This window comes from Lipotes vexillifer, unplaced genomic scaffold (assembly GCF_000442215.2).
Source record: "Lipotes vexillifer unplaced genomic scaffold, Lipotes_vexillifer_v1.1 scaffold298, whole genome shotgun sequence".
Classification (NCBI taxonomy): domain Eukaryota; kingdom Metazoa; phylum Chordata; class Mammalia; order Artiodactyla; family Lipotidae; genus Lipotes; species Lipotes vexillifer.
In genome coordinates this window covers 1,568,611-1,591,507 of record NW_006793272.1, presented here as the reverse complement: position 1 = coordinate 1,591,507, position 22,897 = coordinate 1,568,611, and the positions used below count along the sequence as shown (strand labels likewise).

Genomic DNA, 22,897 nt, shown 5'->3' with positions numbered 1-22,897 from the left:
TAAGTTTTACAAGATTCTTCAAGTTGACTGACCAATCACTGTGCAGAGAATTAAGAAAGAACACAAGGGGTTCCCATTTATACAAATTTAAAAATACACATTTAAAAATATTAACATAGCCAAACCCCTCGTGAACTGATTACTTGTTTAAGAAAACTGTGATTGGATAACCGTCACAATGTGACTTTTTGGGTGTGGGGGGGAATAAATAGTGGGAAGGATAAAGATTAACTTTCTTAATTTTTAATTAAAGTACAAAACAATCTAATTCTGGGAGGAGATCCAGAAGCATGCTACTAGCTAGGAGGAAGGAAGCCAACTGAAAATTAAATATTTGCTATTGAGAGGAGATTGTGGGATATAATTAATATTCATACGTAGGTGCTCAAAATTCATTTCCTACCTGCTACATATTCTATGAACAACTCTCCCTTGGGTATGTATTCTACTTACAGACTCAAAAGTTTGTTGATTTTCTCTCATATATGAGACACAAGCCTTCCTGATTTCCAAGTGATGGACCTGGCTGCAAAACAACTAAAAAGAAGAGAAAGACCAGCTCACTGTCAGCAGTTATTTGAAACAGAAGCTTCTAAGTTAAGACTATGAACTGGACACTCAAGTCCTCCCCTTATTCAGAACGTATGTAGGAAACTGGGAAATTAAGTCCTGATCTTAACTAAAATCTGTTTTTGTCATCTTTAGCGATATAGAAGAGGTATGATTCTGTCATCCCCCCTCTTTCTACTACTATAAATTTTTCCTTAGGCATAAAATTTAGAGGAAGGTGCTGCTTATAAAGGATCAAGATACATTTCAAAGTTTTCTTTAACCCCATTACTTTATCTCTTACATTCCAAAGTGGCATTTAGAAAACGGAGAAGATAGCAAAGGCACAGCAATATATTTCAACTAATCAGCAAAGGCATGCACCAAGCTAATAAGTAGAGAGACTCTGATGTTTTAAATAGGGAAAAAGGAATTTGTTTTGTTTTGTTTGGGTGGGCTACAGGTCTTCTGGCTACAGTACTGTGCCAAGTCTCAAACTCCAAAAACTCAGCATAGAGAAGATATATTTGTTTTCCTTTTACCTGCTCCGAAATAGCCCGAAAGAGGCAAGAGGCATCCTTGGCAGTCAGCTTTCGAAACAGCCCTAAGCTGCCTAAATATTCATCCATTGATGGCTCATTCAGAGACTTCTGGCCGCAGTACTTTTTCCATCCTTTATGCATTGTGCACAGGGGGTGGAGTTGGGGAGGGGGAGAAAGTAACACAGGTGTGGCAAGAAGGAAAAAGCAGGGTGCAGGTAGGAATGGGTAGCAGTGACAGGGCTTGCTTATGCAGGTATCCAGAAAGCAGCCCAAAGTCTAGGCACGAGAAGGCAGTTGGAGTCAGCGCTGCAGAATCTTGGCACTTCTCAGGAGCAGGAGAAGCAAAGGGCTGGCCCAGGATAAGTCAGGACCCTGTGAAAAGAAGAGGAAGAGCCGATGCTCCTAGGAATAGAGAACTTGACTTGAGAAGGAGACGTGGGAACGAGAAGGAACTTGCAGAGCTACCTTGTTGGGGAAGGGTGGGATTAACCCAACCAGCCCAAGGTTGAGAGAAGTATGCACAAGCAGCTGAGCTTCGGGACCAAAAGGAAGCCGAGTCTGCAGCTTAACTAAAGGCAACTGCTGCACGAGGTTGCAAAGGGACTGCAATAAGGCTCAGGTGTGTATGATGCAGCCCAGCCCACATTACACTGCTTTAAGATCTCTGCCCGAATTTTCAACCAGTCTCTGCCCAAGTTCCCTGCTCCCATCATAGTTTCATGTAGATGAGAGGAAAAAAAAATCTGAACATAATTAAGTAAGCTTTTGTGTTAAGACTATCTTAAGAAACAAAGAAAATGGGGGGGGAGGGGGGACCCCCTTGATCTAAAAGGGCAGAGGTCACAGTTCAAGCAAAGTAAAGTGCCAAAGCAAGTTATCTGGATATTTCATGTATGATGTTTAAGTAATCTCATTTATTTCTCCTAAATAATAATAACCCTCTGCTGGGACCACAGAAATTAAATCCATTAGTTATGCTAGAAAACACTGATACAATTCTTGACTAATGTCTCCAAACTACTGCACAACATTTACAGAAAGAGAAATTGCAAAAAGTGTCTTTCTCTGAAAATGCAAACAATGAAAATTTAAAATGAAGCTTAATGGAAGAAATATCTTACCCACAAACTTGCTAATAAGCTACATTTAAAATGCTGTGGCACCACACTAGAGGTGTTGGACATGAGAGGCATGTTTCAATGTTTAGGGCACTTTTCTGGAAAAACTGCTCTTAATTCTGAGAAAACCAAAGTAAATACGACTGTACTTTTGTAAGGTTCAAAAACAGCACTGGTCACTTGTATTACTTGATTCCACTGTCAAGTGTTATTTAAATGCCAAAATCCAATTCCGTTCTTACTTTTTCTAAGTGTTTTAAGAAATAAATAGATCTAAAGCTGGCTTTGGAGAAGCTGCAAAATTAAGCTGCTTTCAGAATTGTTTTTCTGGTATCTGTGGCTCCAGTACTAATCATGACTGCCTCCAACAGGAAAAGCATCAATAATCAATTTTACAATTTAGGAATGAAATAAAAGCATGGTAGAAAAAATAAAATCTTGACTTTCTTTAGCATGCCAATTTGAAATTACCTTGACTAATTTATTTTTCAAAGAAACCAAAACACTGGTGCAGAAGTTCTGAAACATGGTTTGGGAAGAGGGATCACCCTCTTTCTTTAAGACCATAAATTCACTGAGAAAAACTGAATTATAGTGAAAAAGTTAATTCATTTTTGGCATTTTTCACTTGTAGAGAAAAATATAAATTCTTCATATTTATTGCTATTTATACTAAAAATATGGTATATAAAGCTTCAATCAAGAAAGAGAATCAGAAAATAGGAGAAAGAGCAGGAAACAAAGAGAAGAAAAATTAGAGGCAGGAAGACAGAGAGATAGAGAAAAGGGAAAGTAAACACACAAAGAAAACACACAGAAAGAGACCCATACAAATTCAGTCAATTGATTTTTGACAAAGGTGCAAGAGCAGCTCAATAGAGAAAAGATAGTGTTTTTATCAAATGCTGCTGAACACTTGACATCCATATGCAAAATAAGAACAATGATCCTCAACCTATACCTCACATCTTCTACATTAATTAACTCAAAATGGATCAAAGACCTAAATGTAGAACAAAACTTCAAAACTTTTAGACGAAAGCATAGGAGAAAATCTTCAAGACCTTGAGTTGGGAAAAGAGAACTTAGATATGATATAATAAAAGAAAAATTGATTAATTGGACTTTATCAAAATTCAGAACCTTTGCTCTGCAAATGACACTATTAGGAGAGTGAAAGCATAAGCCACAGACTGGAAGATACATGTCTGAGAAAAATACTTTGTATCAAAAATATATAAAAGAACTCAAAAGTCAACAATAAGAAAAGAACAATACAATTTAAAAATGGGCAAAGATCTGACTACACATTTCACCAAAGATATAGGAGCACCTAATAAGCACGTAAGAAGGTGTTCAACGTCATTAGGAAAATGCAAATTAAAACCACAATGAGACATCACTACACACCTACTAGGGTGGCTATGATAAATAGTACAAATAACAAGTGCTAGCAAGGACGTGGAGAAACTGGATCCTAAGTAAAAGCAGCCAGATGCAAAAGGGGCATGATTCCAAAAGATATGATTCCATCTATATGAAATATACCAAAAAGACAAATCTACAGAGAAAAAAAGCAGGTTAGTGGTTGCCTAGGGTTCAGATGGGAATAGGTACTAAATGCAAACAGGCACAAAGGATCTTTTTGATGGATAAAAATGTTATTAAAACTCTTTTGTGGTGATGTTTGCACAACTTTGCGTAATCACTAAGAATTACTGAACTGCACACTTAAAACTGGTGATTTTTTAATAGCTTTATAACATAGTTCACATACCATACAATTCACTCACTTAAAAGGTGAATTTCAATGTTTTTTTAGTATATTTACAGTTGTATATCCATCACAATTTTACATTAACCCAAAATGAAACCCCACATCCCACAACCATCAGCCTCCAATCCTCCTATCCCCACCAACTCCATGCAACCACCAATTTACTTTCTGTCTCTACATATTTGCCTATTCTGCACACTATACAGTCCTGTGTAACTGACTTCTTTCACTTAGCATGATGTTTTCAAGGAGCACCTATGTATCAGCATTTCAATCCTTTGTATAGTTAAGGCAGATTTTATTTATCCATTCATCAGTTGACAGACATTTGGGTTGTTTCCACTTTTTGACTATCACGACTAAGGCTGTTATAAACATTCATGTCTAAGTTTTCGTTTGGACATTTCTATTATCTTGGGTAATACCCAGGAATGGAGTTGCTGGACCATATGGTAACTCTATGTTTAACCATTTGAGGAACTGTCACCACTTTCCACAGCAGCTGCACTATTTTCATTCTCATCAGTAGTGTATGAGGGTTCCCGATTCACATCCTATCAACACTTACTGTCCATCTCTTAGATTACAGCCATCCTATGTGGGTATGAAGTGGTATCTTGTGGTTTTGTTTTGCATTCCCCTGATGGCTAATAATGTTGAGCATCTCTTCATGGGCCTATTGGCCACTTGTATATCTTTAATGAGATACTACTACATACATCTTAGAATGACTAAAATATTTTTAATGACAATACCAAGTGTTGACAAAGATGCAGAGCAACTGAAACTCTCATATAATGTTGCTGGTAGGAATATAAAATAGTACAGCCACTCTGGAAGAACAGTTTAGCAGATTCTTATAAAATAAAAAAGAGTTGCCATATGACATAGCAACCCCACTTCTGGGTAAATATCCAAGAGAAATGAAAACTTAAGTTCACACAAAAACCTGTACATGAATATTTATAGCAGCTTTATTCATAATCATGATTCCTCCCAAACTGGAAACAATCCAAACATCCTTCAACTGGTGAATGGACAAACTGTGGTACATCCATACAACAAAATACTCCTCAACAATAAAAAATAATGAATTATGGATATATACAAGAACATGTGTGAATCGCAGATGCATTGTGCTAAGCAAAAGGAGAGATTCAAAAGGCTACATACTGTATGACTGCATTTATATGACATACTGGAAAAAACAAAACTATAGGAAGGAAAAACAGATTGGTTGCTGCCAGTAGTTAGGATTGTAGGAAAGGGTTGACTACAAAGGGATGACAGGAGTGGATTTATGGGTGTGGTGGAAGAGTTCTGTATCTTGATTGTAGTGGTGGTTACACGATTATGCATTTTTCAAAATTTATAGAACTGTACATGAAAAATGCTAATTTTGCTGTATTTAAATTTAAAAATAAATAAAACAAAAATAGAAGGAACAGAATTTATGGTTGAGGAGCTCACAAAACAGACAAGGTTGGAGAGAAAAAACAAGAAAATTAGAGGACCAATTCAGGAAAGCCAATATCTAACTAACAGGAGTCTCAAAATGAGATGAAGAAAGCGGAGAGGAAGAAATAATGATGATGATGTACGGAAAATTCTAGCACTGCAGGATATGACTGTCTATATTTAGATTGAAAAGGTCCATGAAGTAGCCAGAACAATGAAAGCAAAAAAGATGATCTGCAATGCATATAACAACATTCTAAAGCTTTCTGAGAGGAAAAACAGGTCTTAAACAAAAGATCACACATATGAATAGCAATAAACGTCTCAACAGAAGAACTAGAAGCTAGAAAACAATGAAGTTCAATATTTGAGGGGAAATTATTTCCAACCTTGAACTCTATGCACCAAGCTATCAATCAGATGGAAGAGTAGAAGAAGGCATTTTCAAACTTGAAAGATTTAAAAAAATGTGCCTTACTGTCAGAAAGCTAGTGGAGGATATCTGAAACCAAAACGAAGTTAAACCACAAAAAGGGGTGGGGCACATAGAATCCTGGAAACAGAAGATTCAACATGCGAGAAGCAAAAGGAATTTTTAAGATAAGGGTAAAGGGGAAATCCCAGGAGGACAGACTTTTAAGCAGGACTAAATAGAGAACAACCAGTTCAGGTAAAAGAAAAGAGAACTCCAGCACAGACATATTAAAACATAAATAATAATAAAAGTCATAGATAACCTAGCATATTTAAACATACTAGGAAAGATGGCCACCTCTGTTGGAGTTTGGGAATAGTTCTATAGAAAACTGAGCAAATGAAAAAACAGAAATGAGGTAAACAGTTTTATAGAAATGTAATCAAACACTTACTACATGGCTCATATGTGAATACTGTACTCAAAGAATCATAATAATGTCAACACTGAAAACAGATCTCACCATAACTGATAAACTAAATTTGTTTTTGTTTTTAAATTTAAATATCACCTATAGACTTCCCACTGTGGAAGCAAGGGAGGAGGGAGATAAAGCCTCTCTTCCACAGTAGGAAGTCTACAGATGATATTTAAATTTTAAAAACAAGTTCAAAAATATCACTTATAAAACATATAAAATAATGTAATATGGTTACCTACAGGAAGCAGGATTAGAGATGGGGAGGAATGGGACATAAAACTGCTGTTTCTTGTTATAAGCCTTGTAGAACTAGTTAAAATTTTATATATTCACATGTATTAAGAAATAATAAAATTAAAAATTCAATAAAGTGAGCAAGAAACAGACTGGCATAATAAACTGGGAAAATAAATGATAAGTAGAATGTTACAGCTAAAAGGGACCTCTTATTTTACATATGAAGAAATGGGTTTCAAATAATTATAAGACTTACCCAAGTTTTCACATCCAATTGGCAATAGTACTAGGACTAGAACTATATATTGTCTCCTGATTCCTGCATAATTATTATAAAGAGGAACTGCATACTAAAGAAGAAAAGATATGAACAAGGACTCAGAGATGCTTAAGTACAAGTCATGTTCCCCAAATTAGTACAATAGGACTTTTTAAAAAAGACCTGTGGGACAATACTAGAATTCATCCTGTATATAATAGAAAGCAATTTCATAGTATTTAATAGTGTCCTTTGAAATATCTATTGCATTGAAATCCAAACTGGCTGACTATTTTTCCACAGCAAACTACTCCAATCCTGCAAACCTCTAGAACAGTGGTTGGTTCTTAAGTGAAGGGCTTGAAAAAAGATTACCCCATGCCCAGAAATTCTGATTCAGCCAGGTCTGGGGTGGGTCCCAAGAATTTGCATTTCTAACAAGTTCTCAGGAGATGCTGATGCTGCTAGCCCAGGACCACACTTTGAGAACCAGTGCTCTGAGAAGAAGGTGTTCCACAGTTATTAAGTATTCCTAAGAAGAGAGTTTCAAGGCCACCTACTATAATCCTGTCTTTGAGGTTCATATGCCCATTAGCAATATTGAAGGCGTCAAGGAATGCTAAAGTTACCTGCTTAACTTTGACCTGGTGTTTCCCGTAAGAGGAAAAATGGTTTAGGAAAAGGTCAAGTCAAAGTTGAACAGGTAACTTTAGCATTCAAGTTACTAATGGTTTTTAATGCGCTACAGCTACTGCTTTCAAATTTTCAAAGTTTGAGAAATGTTACTCCAGGAATTTTTCTGTGGTCTAAATCTAAGGTTGTTGGAATAATTACATAAGATACTGCATGTCAAGTGCGTAGCACATAAGTGTTTAAGTATTGACTGCTGTTAACTGCTACCTGCCAAATAAAGTGGTTCACTAAGAAATTATTCTTTGGTCAAAAAAAGAAAAAAAAATGGTAAGAACCAGAACAATTTCACCTAAATTCTTGAAAATAATGGGAAGAAAAATAATTGCCTTAAAGACCTTTTAAGCACTGTACTGTGGGTACAGATTAAAATAAAACAAATGGAAGAAAATAAAAATAACTTAAAATAATTATCATTTGACCTGTCATAAAATTGACGTGCTTTAATTTTACAACTACTTTCCATACTGTAATTCAACTTGAAAATGGGATTTGTTGTTTTAACTGGAATTGCCTACTTCTTTCACTGATGAAGTACGGAAATTCTTTGAAGTACAACATATAAATACTGATAGTTTTAATTCTAAGATAACACTCCTTCATGTTTCAACCAATTAAACGAGGTATATGCCGGGAATTTTTTTTTAAAAGCATACATTGTCTGTGACATATATGGTATAGTTGCAAATGTATAATTGTAAATGTATAAAAATGATGCTTCTGAGTTATTTTAATTTCTAAGAGACAATATGGTACCATGAAAAGAATATTATGAACTTTGTTATGCCACTTTAACCTCTGCATCAGTTTCCTTATCTGTAAAATAAAGGAGATGGGCTGCATGATCTCTAAGCTCTCTTTCAGGTCTAAGGAACTGTGATTCTCTGTGATTCAATGGTGGGTAACAGATTTGCCCCCCCTTTAGATGATCAAATTTGTGATCAACATTAACCATAAAAATAGCTTACAGGGGGATTAACATATCATCCTGGCAAATTGTGAGGCTGAATGGTCCACATAAAAATGAATGATAAATCTTACCTTATCAAATAAAATAAACAGACCTAGGTTTTTAAAGGTAACAAAATTTGTAACTATATGTGGTGATGGATGATATTGTGGTAATCATTTTTCACTATATACATACATCAAATCATTATGATACACAAGTTAAACAATGTTACATGTCAATTATATCTCAACAAAGCTGAAAAAATTAACAATAGATACATGTATATAAGGACTTGTAACAACCTGCTGAAAAGGCAATTAGTATTTTTTTAAAGCGTAATACTAAATCATTTAACTATTTTTAGTACCAAATAATATGGGGCAATGGGGGAAATTTCTCTGCAACTCTACAGAACCTTTTTAAGGTCTTCCATTACTGAAAAATATAATGGTAAACTGTCTTTTTTTAAAACATGTTTTAACAGCACTCTGAAACTAGAACCTGTCACTTCCTTTCATGGTGAACATTTAAACAGAATTAGCAAAGCAAGGTTAATGAGGAAAAGAAATACAATGGTTCCAAAACAAAATTTGGCCAATACGGCCCTATTCAACCTGAAGTTTTAGAAAGGAGACAATAAAGAAAAATAACTGATTTCCCAGAGCAGTCATCCTTGCTCAGATATGCAAAACAGAAGAAACATTACCAAGAGCCACTTGCTTTCATTTCCCTCTCTTCCCTACTTCCACCTGAAGCATTCTAATACAGATTAGAAAAAAAGGGAAACAGTATTCTTTAAAAATATATCATCTTGACACAGAAATACTGAAGGTTGCTTTCTGTTGTTTTTTTTTAAGCTACTTGCAGTGTCCAATCAGTCTACAGACAGGGGATTGAAGAAAGGGAGAATAAAGACCAGAACATTCTTTTCTTTGTTTTGATGCACTGAAAAGACTCGTGCACTTAAACCTCTAAGTAAACTTCAATTCTCTAACTACAACCCCAACTAGAGACTGAATATGAATTTAAATATGAAATTCAATGAAGATTTTGCTTTCTGTATCATTTAGGACTATATACTGTGAATTCTGGGAAAATATCTCTAAGCCTATTCCTACTTCTTAAAACGAAAACTCTAACCAAGAGAAAATGTCTTATTTCAACATTTTTTATTTTCAAACATGCCACACAATTGTTTTTATGTCTTAGAAATCACCTATGAGGAAAGCTAGTTTTACTAATTCACAAATGGAAAAACTGAAATCCAGAAAATAACTTAGGCTGGAAATTTAGGAATGGTTTTCACTCCTAAATTTGGGGAGTGTATTATCAACCCACTTCATACAGTAGTGGAAAAACCACCACCATGTTCTGGACAAAAGGGGAAATGAACAGTAACAAAGATGCAATATATGGCCTCTCACAGACATCATTCTAACAGTGACTATCAGTTCAGCAAATACTTTAGAAGCACACTTAACAGTAAATGAGTAAATTACAACACTATTGCTTTACCAGATAGCCCAATGTAATATATCCTAAAATAATTACTACAAACGAAAATAATTTTCATTTAGTTCCTTTTATCAATTAGAAACAGTACTACACAAGACATTATGGGTTATAGATACTGAGTTAAAGTATTAAGGTTAGTGTCAAAATGTGTTGTTTGGCATGTTTTAAATGAAGAGAAAAATTTATAATTTGTGTTATATTATAAAAACTGGAAATTACTAAACTTAAATGTATTTAATCAGAGGGTTTAATTATAAAGGAGTCCAGTAGTTACCATCAAATATTAATGAACAATGACCAAGGAATTACTGAAGTTGGCCTCCGTCTAGGGATTCTTAACCTGGGGCGGCCTCAAGGTACCCGTAAATTCCCTGAAATTCTAGCAGAATATGTATATGTGTGAGTAGAGAGAGAAGCAATAGTTTTAAGTAATTTGAAGGGTTTCATGACCCCAAAAAAGCTTAAGAACTACTGCCTTAGAAAGCAGGACTGTAGCCATCAAAATAAAATCATGACATTGGAATTCCCTGGCAGTCCAGTGGTTAAGACTCCACACTTCCACTGCAGGGCACACAGGGAGGACATAAAAAAAGGAAAATTCATGACAGAGTGTCAATCATAATAGATAATTTCAGCCAGGATACAGTAAAAATTCATAAAGACAATAAGGATCTAGAAGTGAAATACTAAAATAGATGAGACATGAAAAAAAACCCTCAAAATATTTTTTAAAACCCCTCAAAATATTTTCTAAGAATCAATATCAATGTCAAGAAACATGTATTTTACTTTCCCGTTTGAAGCTAGATTGTTTTGCTCACCTTTTATCTAGTCACCAACAAAAATCACAAGAATTCAAAGAACTATACAAGACTGTGCTAGAATATAAATGTAAGGAATTAACCATTTAACAAGGAGTTAAGTGTGATTTGGTGGTTATCCTAAACCTTTCTCCATGTAATCTTTTACTGGAAAACACTATAGCTACTGCTGTTTATAAACCTCTGATTTTTAACACCATGTTTGTCCGAAAATCCCCAACAGGTACCGTTCTTTGACAGACCCTTAAATACCATTAGAACATTACATAGGATCAGCACTACTATGTTTTAGATGCCATTCCTATAAATGCTTGATCCTACAAACTTCACCATATAATGCGATGGTCACATCTTTCTCCTGAACCAAGAGACATACTAGATATTTTGAAGTCAAGTCAAAGAGAGTAGGAAATGAATGTGTGCAAGATGACAATGTTTCCTAGACCCAATACCTAACCAGGATGAGAAAAGAATACTAAGTTACAGAAGTGCATTTATCATTTATGGATAGCCAACTGTTTTTCAGGCAGAGGATGCATGAATGTATAGTTCCTCCTCAACTATACTTAAGAATTCCTCCAGAGCAGGAATCATGTCTTGAGTCCTACTGATATAAAAAGTAGATTCTTATCATGCACTTATGTTTAAAAAAAAAAACTAAGAGAACAAATAAATAGGCTTGAGCCATTTTGGAAGTAAAGCTGAAAGTACCTGGTGACCAATCATATATAAAGGGTTGGAGATGTAAGAGTTAAAGCCTGGAAGACTGACTAAATGGTGACACCATTAACAGAGATAAGGATCTCAGAAGGATGAAAAAGAGAAATATGATTTTAGTTTGGGGCATATCAAGTTTAGAGTGCTTAAGAGAATTAACAGAGTGACATGACCTATAAGCAACTGGAAATACCATGCAGAAGCTCAAATCACAGTTGGGGGATAGATAGGGGAGTCAATAGTAGAAACCCTGGGAGTGATGAAAATACCAAGAAAAAATATACAAGGAGGACCAAAAATAGAGCCCCAAACACAAACATTTACAGAGAAAACAAAAGAGCTGGTAAGTAAGTTGCAAACAGGTAACCGACTGGGAGTTTCTCCACATGGGTTTTATGAGCAGCGATCAGTATGCTTTTAAATAGCAATGTAAAAACTGAAATAGGTTACATACCCATGGCTACCATACAATCTAAATTTTTTGGAATAGTCCCCTGATTTCAAATATACAGTCCTCCTGTCCCCATAAATGATGGTAACATATTGGAATTCAGTGTTCCAATTACAATTCCCAGACCATCTTTTGGATACACTTCAGTAGCGTAACTCCTTTTTTTTTCCCCCCGGTACGTGGGCCTCTCACTGTTGTGGCCTCTCCCGTTGCGGAGCACAGGCTCTGGACGCACAGGCTCAGTGGCCATGGCTCACGGGCCCAGCCGCTCGGTGGCATGTGGGATCTTCCCGGACTGGGGCACGAACCCTTGTCCCCTGCATCGGCAGGCAGACTCTCAACCACTGCGCCACCAGGGAAGCCCAGTGTAACTCCTTTTTCACATTATGCTTTGAGCTCAGTTTCCTCATCTGCAAAATGCAACAACAGTAACTATTTCATAGAGTTATACTGTAAAGATTAAATGAGTTCATTTGTGTAAAATGTTTCAAACAGTACATGATACATACTAAGCAGGCAAGGGTGTTAACTGTTACTGTTATTTTTCATTCCCCACTCCCCCATAAAAATATGGTACTAATTGTTCAGCAGAAAATTGATTACCACACAGCTATCAGGACCACCGTGTCCAAATCTTTCCCAAAAATACAATTTCAAGTAATCTGGCCATACGTCCCATTTCTCACACCACATGAAGATTTTTGGTCATCTCTGATAATTTCCTATTTTTAATAAATCACAGGGATTAAGTGCTTATACTATAATAAAAGACCAAGAAAAATATCTATATTATCGTTAGTCATTCCTGACATCCTTAGTCTTGGAAAATTTCCTCAAATTATCAAAGTGGTATACATTTTTATATTGCCCTTTGTGTCCACATGATTTGCCTTGGTGTCTAGAATCACTTGATAATACTTGATAATACTTTTTTAGATGACTACTTTTCAATGTTACAGAACCCTGCATCAAGTTCATCAGTTGTTCTATCTTACCTAACACCAAATCCTTACTCTTTCCTTCCAAATTATAAGCATGTAGTCATCTAAAATCCTTACTTCCCAAGCATACTATAACTTCACATCACTTTTCACCTACTCCAACATCAATCAACTTTCTATTACTTGTCCACCTTTGCACATACCAATGATGTGAATTTCTCACAATACTAAACTTTCTCTTTCACTTCCTCATCCCTGGATATCTAAATACCTCTCAACAAAAAACTGCTACATAAACTGCATTGCACTTCTACATTGATTTCAAACATCTGAAGCCCTGTCAGGTAATGAAACTAATTTTATTGGGTAAATATTTCAAATAGAATTTTGATTACCATGAATTTTTTCTTAAGGACCAATTAGAAATACCCTTCTAATTGGGCAATTAATTTATCCTAGCCTCTCTCCTCATCTGTAAAATGAATGGTTTGCACTAAGTATTTTTACAATTCTCTACCAATTCCCAAAATCTACAATTCTTTGTCTTAAAGTCTTTATTTGTTCAATCTAGTATCAATGCTATACCATGGCATTTTGCTAGATTCCAAAAACTCAGGAATCACCGGTTTCTAGGTCCCAGCTAAGGTTGCAATACACCAAAGGAAAACCCAATTTAGTGAACGGTGAAATTCCTTCTAAAATAATTAAACTTCTGGAAATGAAGAAAATCTCCCTTGGAAGGGATTAAAGTAACTAAAATAAATACTAGGCAAACAAATATAAAGAAACAAAAAGCTTACAACATATATTATGGTATGGTAGAAAGAGCACAGGACTGGGAGTCAAGAAGTTGCTTCTAGTGGCAGTTCTGCCAAAGGCTGTTATTTTAGACAAGTTGTAACCTCTGGCCTTCTTCCTCATCTGTGAAATGAAGGGATTGGACTACATGATCTTGAGGATTCCTGCCAAGTCAAAATGGTTCTAAGATATCCTTTGATTTTTAAACCCCACAAGTGATATAAAATTTTACAAAGGTACAGTCAAGAGATGTCACTACACACAATTGACACCACTGGCTTAAGCCTCTGCTAAATGAAATAATGGAATCTGGGTTATATGCTCTTGTGGGAAAGAAGCAGAGGATATGGGGCCCTATGCTGCTCTTTAGTTGTCTAATGTTTGAGTAGACCCTTTCACTTGTTTCTGATTCTCTATGGTTAATCCTTCATGACATAAGATAATTAAAGACTGAGTGATCAACATAAATTTTAAGCCACATTTTTTCTCAAACTAGAGAAACATATTTAAAAGAGAGGCCAGAAAAGTGAAATTCTCTCTATGGATTTGAATAGGCCTTTCCTACAGCATTAGGTTAACATTAATATACAATTATGATTATGGTGCTATGAATTCTCAACTGCGTATATTACTCACTTTTTAGGTTATTCTCAGCAAAATTTAATCCAAGTTGGTATCCTCCTGCTACCCGGAGTACTTCTCAGCCACCACCTTCTACCATTAGTAAGAATTTATTTTAGTATTAGCCTAAGTAAAACACAATCAGGAAAATAAATCTACAGAAACATTATATAATGTATCCCAAATAAAATGTTTAGAATATTCAACATTTTGGGATAATACAATCAAAAATCAATCTTTATAGTGAATGCTCTATTTTTATGGATGAATTATATCTAAACTTTCTACCAGAAAACTATCAATACTTAATGGATAATCTAGTTTATTTTATAGGTCTTGAAACCACTTACCATAATCAGAATTTCATAAAGTATCTATTTTGAGTTATGTGAACTTTAAAGCCATATATTTAGGCCATTACACACATCAGATCATTTATTCATTTGTAAAACTAACTTTATAAGGGCATAAATTCCTCTATGACGCTACAGTAAATGTTTCCACACCACTGTGGGGGGGGGGTCCTTAAAAAATAACAGCAAGTCCTATTGGCACAAGTGCTTTTTGATTTACTCTTCTCAAACCAGTAAAGCTTTGACATTGGGCAAGAATATTTTTGTCACTTTCTATTCATATTTTACAGGAAAACAGTGAACACATCCACTCCACTCTATTCTTCAGGATAACAGTAGTTTCTCGAAGTACAATAGATCAACTGACTTGATAGTTAATCTTTTTAAGGTAATTATTGAGCTTTTTATTTCACAGAACACAATCCATCATTTTTGTTGGTTTTTTTTTTAAATTTGGTTCCTTGGATTATGAAGTTAAAGATTCTGACTCAAATATTCTTTACAAGTTTGTTACTGTTTCATTTTTTACTCTAATATCAAATTAACTACATTTGAGGTTTTTGTCAAAGTTTTCATATTTAATTCATTTTTTTCATGATTCCAAATCCATTTGGGATTCTAGAATAAAACGTGTGAATGCTCACTACATATTTATTTTACTAAAACATGAAGAATAGGGAAAAATCTAATAAATTTGTGAAATTGCAATTAGAATTTGGACCCAAATGCTAACATTCACACCATAAAATTTTCTATACATTCTACAGATGTAGGAGACTTATTAATTTATATTATTCTACAAATATATACTCTATATTTAATTTGATTTAACCACATTCCATAAGTTGAATTTAAGGGGTGTTTTTAAAGCTTTGAGAGTTTAGTGTTTATTTTTGCAATCCAACAACTTTATCCAAAAATGCAGAAAATTTTTCTGGCTGGCCAGGAGGAAAACATTTCAGTGTTGAAAAGTCCATTGACTGTAACAGCCCAGGAAGCATGCTAAAACAAAAGAAGAAAAATATTAGGTAATATGGGAGAAAATTCCATAATTCAATGCTGCCCACTTGATGACTGAATCTAACTTCCAAGAATATTGTGATGTTTCTCAAACTGTATATGTGAATTTCAATGTATTTTAATGTTATAGGTATACACAATAATAATAAAATAATACAAAGTGCATTACATGTCAATAGCAATTCAACGTTTTATCTTTTACATCAACTGAAATATTTCAGAAATGTTATTTCATGAAAGATGTGGTCACATGGCTTTGGAACACTTCTCAGGACTGGGCAGATATAACTTGAAGCAAACTCAATTTATGAAAACAGAATAAATGAAACCAAAAGTAACAGCTGCAAGACAAGAACAATAAGCTGGGGAGACTACTAGACCATGCATGAAGATTGTGAAATAATTTTTGCTAGTAATTTACTACCATAAATCCATATATAACTAAGCAACATACAATCGTTATGCACGTTGGAAATAAGGTTCAGACCCACAACATAAAACTATTACTTCAGAAATTTAATTAAACCAGCCACTTAAATTAGAACAGACAATCATCCAGCCTACATTTGGGACAAATAAATGATATACCTAAAATAAAAATACAACCAATTATTGATTCTCCTTATGGCATCCACGTGTGCAACTTTCTTGAAATTAATAAAAGAAAAAAAGATTTCTAAAACTGAAAACAATTAATAAATTGGAGATTTGTACAGCTCCTTTTTCAGCCTGAGAGTCAGGATGTGTCTATGAAATCAATGCTTTCCCCTTTTTAATGTACTAACATAAAAATCGAAGCTGATTTAATGTTTAGAATGAAAATACTAATCAAAAGTGTCTGGAAAACTTGACTTGCATAAACCAAGGAAGATGAACATTGATTCCTCTTCAAAAATGGTATTAACCCCTAACAATCTCAACTACCTAAGGACAGATATGCCCATTATCTGAAGCCCACATAATTCTGATTATCTAGCTTCTCCCCTGACTCACAATATTTTAAGAATGGCTTCTATATTACAAAGCCACCCTGACATTCCCTCTCCTCCATCATTATAGGGATTAGGACACCAACCATTGCTCCTGGAACAATCAATGAATCTGTCTCCTCTCAATGAGAATAGGAAACTTTGTTTTTGTTCACTGATGATGCCAAGTGCCTAGAATAATGCCTGGCACACAGTATGTGCCCAATAAATAATGAATAAACAAGTATTTACTGAGTGCAGAAGACTGCACAGAAGCAGTAAAATTAAAAGAAAAGCTTATGTTCTAACCAGTTTTTTCTAAGGTTTATTTTCAAATTAATTTCAATTTATTATAACATAAGAACTATGCATTTTGTAATACTTCTATGAGGTCTTTTCTTTTTAAAACATCAAATTAGGATAGCTTTTAAAGTCAAACAATTGGGAATTACTGACCTGACCCTTTGGCAAGCTTCTAGTGTTTGAAGAAGAATTAATAGAAAACCAGCAATTTTCTTCATCCTTCTATTGTGATGTTGATCAGTTCTTGCTGAATTCTAATATACTTCTAGAAAATAATACTCCTTACCATAAAGCAATTCCTCTGCTTAAAATACTCCCATGGCTTCTTATTAAACACAGAATAAAATCAGAACTCTTCTGTGAACTATCCCCACCCAGCTTTATCTTCATACTACATTCTCTCCCTTGCTTACTGTACTCCTGCCACACTAACCCTCTGTTCCTCAAACACACCAAACTCCAAGCTCATTCACAACTTAGGGCCTTTGCAATTGCTACTGTTCCTTCTGCCTCTAGAGCTTCACATGACTGGTTCTTCCTGGTTATTCAGGTCTCAGCTCAAATGGCATATACCCAGTTATGCCTTCCCTGACCATTCTAATTAGTCTTCACCCCAGCTATCACATCACCCTGCCCTATTTTCTTCATAACACATTTCACCATATGAAATTATCTCGATTGCTTATTTATGAACTGTTTACTGTCTATCTCCCACCACTAGAACGTAAGCACCATGAAAGCAGGGACTTTACGTCATGTTTAGCACTGTTATCCACAGCACCAAAAACAATGCCTGCCATGTATTAGGTATAGTTGAATGAATGAATGAGTAAATTTAATTTAGGGATTCCAGTGGATTTACTGAAGGCAAAACCTTAATTAAAAATAAGCAAATGCCTTCCTTAAATAATGAAAAATAATGAACGCAAAAGTTTATATTCTCAGAGACCTGCACACCCAGATGAATACACACAGATACGTGCACACACACACACATTCAGATATTCACATGCAATGAAATAAGCACAGACACTGAAAGAAATACAACACAGATATCACAAAGTAGAAGACAAATGAGCAGGTTTTACAGGTGAGAAAATCAAAATGTTTGCTAAGTGGGAGAAGGTAAGAGATCAAAGATACAGGTGGGTTAGGCAGGTGGGTAAGAATAGCTACGAAGGAATTAAGAGGTCAAATAATCAGTCTCTAGTATACCTGCAGGTACAGTAAAAGAGATGCCCGTCTTTGTGTAGCTGCTTTGCCAATTCCAGCTGATGATTGTTCATCAACTTTTCATTTATAACCACTATGAGTGGCTTTCTTTCTTCCAGAGACTCCAAACAGCTTCCTGCACCTACAAAAATATACCAAATTTGTTAACACAGTTTAAAAAAAAGTTACAATGATTCACCAGGCCTTATAACTAGACCTCAAAAGATGAAAAATTTAGTTGGCAACACTACAAATCAAGCCTTTTAATTATACATCCAAAATGACAAAAAACAGTTATGAGTGGTCTCTAGTGTTACAAACCTGACTTGAAAAACACATTCTTTATCACTGCCAACAATATCAGTGCTTTGCAACTTGCCCTCTAGTAGTATGCCCTGGGCATGGGCCTTGAATCCAAATAAGATTCAGGTTCAACTTACTGTACATGAAGCCATACTGCACTTCTATTCAAACACAAGTAAAAAAGCAAGCCTTCAATAGTGACAAGCACCAATAAAGGAAAACTCTGACCACTCGTTATGAGTATGCTTGTCAAAATAGTCAAGGATAAATCTCCACAAACATGCATATATACAATATTTGGGTCAATTCAACTTTTAACTCGAAACTCATTTAGATAGTTTAAATGGGAGCGAGGAGACTGCTAAGCGAGCAGACAAATCCTTTTTGGGTAGACGATACCAGCACCAGACTGTTATCTGTCTGCCGCCTACTGACTGGACAAATTACTTAACCTTTTAATAGAAATGTAAAAAATCTTCCAAAGCCAAATTCTCAACGACCAATCCGACCACTTAGCTGGCTGAACGTTCCTGCAGACCTAAGCCCAGATACTAATTCCCACTGACAACTCTTGACACATGTTATTGGATAACTTATTTTGCCTGTGTTTAGGGTTTCTGTAAACCCTAAGGTTTACAGTTCTGTAATCTGTAAAGCTGGGCTTCAGTGATTGATTTCCCATTTTTTCTATCACCCAGAATTATAAATTCTCTCCAATAATGTTCCCGACTGCTATACTACAATCAGTATTTTATTCAAAAGGGCTACCGGTGAGTTACCCTAGTTATTTTATTTTACATCAGAAAGGTTCGAGTTTCTGTTCTTATTTGTTGTCTATCAAAAACCAAACCGGACAGTTCTACGGCACCTTACCGGCGTGACTAATAACAAGATCTGCTTTCTGAAGATCTTCTTTCAATGAATCCTTGTATCTGTAAACATCCAGAATAAATGACTCCGTACTGAATGGTTCAGGTACCACCTTTCCTCTACCTATTTGTAGGACAAGTCGGTTGTAACCGAGGCTCTGGATTATCTGAAAAGGGAAAAAAGAAAAAGCGGGCCTTTTAAACAGGCTACTGTAAAAACAGTAATATCGACAACAAACCACCCAATCAGAGCACGAGCTGCCGAATAAATAGTCGAACTGGAGCCCGTTTTTCAAATGGCCCCCTCCCCCCCCCCCGTCCCGGGCCCCGACTTGGCACCTCACTAGCCCTAAGGGATCTAAACGCCCCAGCTCATCCCGTCGTGACAGAAATGGCCCAGCAAGAACTAAGAGACCAACGCAAAGACTCTGAAAAAGGCGTCGCAAACTAGGGAGGGAGAGCAAGGAACAGCGTCGTCGTAGCACACAGCTGGGGCTGCGCGAACCACGAGCCCTAAGAAGAGGGCGCGCTCGGGGGATGTCGCGCCGCGCGTGGACGCCGGCCGCGAGGGTGCCTGAGCCGGAGGTAAGGCACGGCGGCCTCGGCCCGAGCGCGGCGGGGCAGGGCTGGGGCAGGGCGCTGAGCGGACCGGCCGGGTCGGGCCGGGCAGAGCCCGACGGAGCGCGTCGACCGCGCGGCCCCAAGAAGGGGCCAGCGAGGCGGGCACAGGCACGGGCCCGGGAGGCGGGCCGGAGCCCCGGCTCAGAGAGGCGGAGCCGCTGGAAGGAGAGGCTAAGCCGGAGGATGGAGAGGCGGAGGCGGAGAATCCGCGGAGAAAATCCGGGAGAAAGGAGGAGCCGGAGAAAGGAGGGGAGGAGCGGCCCGGCAAGGCTGTAGGGAACGGGAAGAGGAGGCGGAGGACCCTAAGCACCGGGGGAGCTGGAGGAAGGCCCAGTCAGGCGCCGGGAGGAGCCGGCTGATGGGCGGCGGCACCAGAGATTGAGCTGCCAGGGATTCTTCCCGAGTGCAACCGTCAGGCAAGGTTACCGAGGTTAGCGGTCAGGCTGGTGGCGGCGAGGGGCGAGCTCAGCGCGGGGAGCCCAGCCGCCGCTCGCCCGCCTCCCGCTCGCCTCCCGCTCGCCTTCCCCACTCACTTGCAAACTGTCGGGCGCTGACACACATGCAATAAGGTCGTCAAAGCTGGTGGTCCCTACAGTAACAAACACGCACTTCATGGCGCGTGACCCACAACCACAAATATCAAGGGCCGGATGTGACGTAGCGGAGACCACGTGGACGCCGTAACTGCGCTAGGTGCGGGAGGCGGAAGTCGGGCGTGGCCTCCAGGGGGCAGCAGCCACCTGAACTGTGTCGCCGGGAACGAGTTGGGAGCGAAGAATGCTCCTGGCCAATGTGCGGGGCACTGTTGTAAGCCCTTTGCGTGTAGAAGCTCGTGGGACCCTCACAGTTAAGGAGGTGGGGAATTGACAAATTTATTTTTTTCAAAAGTGGGGTTTAAAAAAAATAATCATGAAGCCTCACACCCTTGTGTTTGCATCCTTGCTCGGGTACCACAGCTCTTTTAATGACATAGAAGTTTGGGATTCTTTAGCCAAGATACATTTGAGAGATGGTTTTACTTCAAGTCTGTTGAGGGCATCTGAAAAAAAAGTGCCTTTTAAAAATCGCTCATTAGCCTGGGCTCTTCTTCCAACTGTGGTTCTCAAGAAACCAGAGCCCTACAGAGTTTTGGAAGCTGCAGAGAAACAGTAAGCTCCATTAGCAAGCATTGTGTGTAAAATAGAGGCTTTTTTTTTAAACATCTTTATTGGAGTATAATTGCTTTACAATGGTGTGTCAGCCTCAGCCTTACAACAAAATAAATCAGTTATACATATGTTCCCATATCTCTTCCCTCCTGCGTCTCCCTCCCTCCCACCCTCCCTATCCCACCCCTCTAGGTGGTCACAAAGCCCCGACCTGATCTCCCTGTGCTCTGCGGCTGCTTCCCACTAGCTATTGATATTACGTTGGTAGTGTATATATATGCCCATGCCACTCTCTCACTTTGTCACAGCTTACCCTTCCCCCTCCCCATATCCTCAAGTCCATTCTCTAAGAAAAAAAAAAAAAATAGAGGCTTTAAGGCCTGAAGCCTACATCTCTGTCATTGAACCATTTAAAACATAGAATTACCATAAATTTAAATTATAATAAAATGTAAAATTATACATTAGCATGAATAAATACCACATATATATTATACTTAGGCAATCAGGTACGGGAGAGGCGATTTCTCAAGACTCCTTTGTCCTACCACCATTACTAAGATCATTGCCTGCTTTATCTCATTCTAATGTTTTCTGTATTTCCTACTTAAAATTTCAGTTTAGCTAATATGGATGTTTTGCTCTGCCTGGTTAAATACAGAAGGGAAGGTATGAGAAGAAACTCTTTTAACACGAGAAGGATTAGAGGTGAATTAAGCCTAGAACATGGGCTAAAAAAACCTATTAAGCCTATTTCTAACAAGACTGTTTCTCTAAATCTTGTAGCTTGAGTACATGTCTTTTTGAGGGGTGGTATGCTCTACCCCTTTCTTGATACCAAATTTCATGAATTAATAAAACTAGTTTCATAATAACAATAAGTGTAGAAAGATCATGGTTAAATAATAAAATATAAGCATATTTTCTGCCCAATAAGAGGAATAAAGTATGAATATTTATTGGAATATAAAGACAAAAAATATTCTAAAATATTCTGTAATTCAGAAAGATCTTGTGTCTATGATATCTTTTCCTATATCTGGAAGATATAAATTAAAGGAGCACTGTTCTGATGAGCTCATAGAGAGAATAAGCACATACAGAAATTGAATAGTCTTAAATTTCCAGAAAATAAGAAAATTGAATATCTAATGAAACTGAGCCCCGCTAAAACAGTTTCCTTACCGAGTTAATGATTAATCTCTCTGTTCAAAACTTTTTTCCCGGGCTTCCCTGGTGGCGCAGTGCTTGAGAGTCCGCCTGCCGATGCAGGAGACGCGGGTTCGTGCCCCGTTTTGGGAGGATCCCACATGCCGCGGAGCGGCTGGGCCAGTGAGCCATGGCCGCTGGGCCTGCGCGTCCGGAGCCTGTGCTCCGCAAATGGGAGAGGCCACGACAGTGAGAGGCCCGCATAACGCAAGAAAAAAAAAAAAAAAAAACTTTTTTCCCTTTCTTGTGCCCTCTGACCTCAATCCTATGCTAACTGAACACTAACCAACCAGAGTCAGGTGACTAAAATTGCTGTTGTTGTAGATATCATCATTACGTTAAAAACTCAGGCTGTTTCTCCAGGGCAAGATGAGCTCACAGACCCCTGAGCCATGGACCACATGGCCAGAGAATCCTAAACCAGAGACATCTTGACTCCTGAAATCATGCTTAAGAAATGTCACAGAAATATCACAAGACAATGATTAATTCCAGTTTCTTTGTTCTTCCCCTTCAAAACATCTCCAACTCAGACAAAGATGGAGTGAA

General features: G+C 37.3%; 1 protein-coding gene across 1 annotated transcript in view; it reads right to left on the bottom strand.

Annotated features, from left to right (window-relative positions):
- The window catches only part of ALG13 (ALG13 UDP-N-acetylglucosaminyltransferase subunit), a 71,303-nt gene extending 50,698 nt beyond the window's left edge, over positions 1–20,605 (bottom strand). The window contains 7 exon segments of the mRNA XM_007466307.1: positions 454–537; positions 1,092–1,233; positions 1,235–1,426; positions 1,428–1,463; positions 18,202–18,340; positions 19,375–19,537; positions 20,525–20,605. Of these exon segments, the coding sequence (XP_007466369.1) occupies positions 454–537; positions 1,092–1,233; positions 1,235–1,426; positions 1,428–1,463; positions 18,202–18,340; positions 19,375–19,537; positions 20,525–20,605 (837 nt within the window).
- Between the last annotated feature and the right edge of the window lie 2,292 nt (positions 20,606–22,897).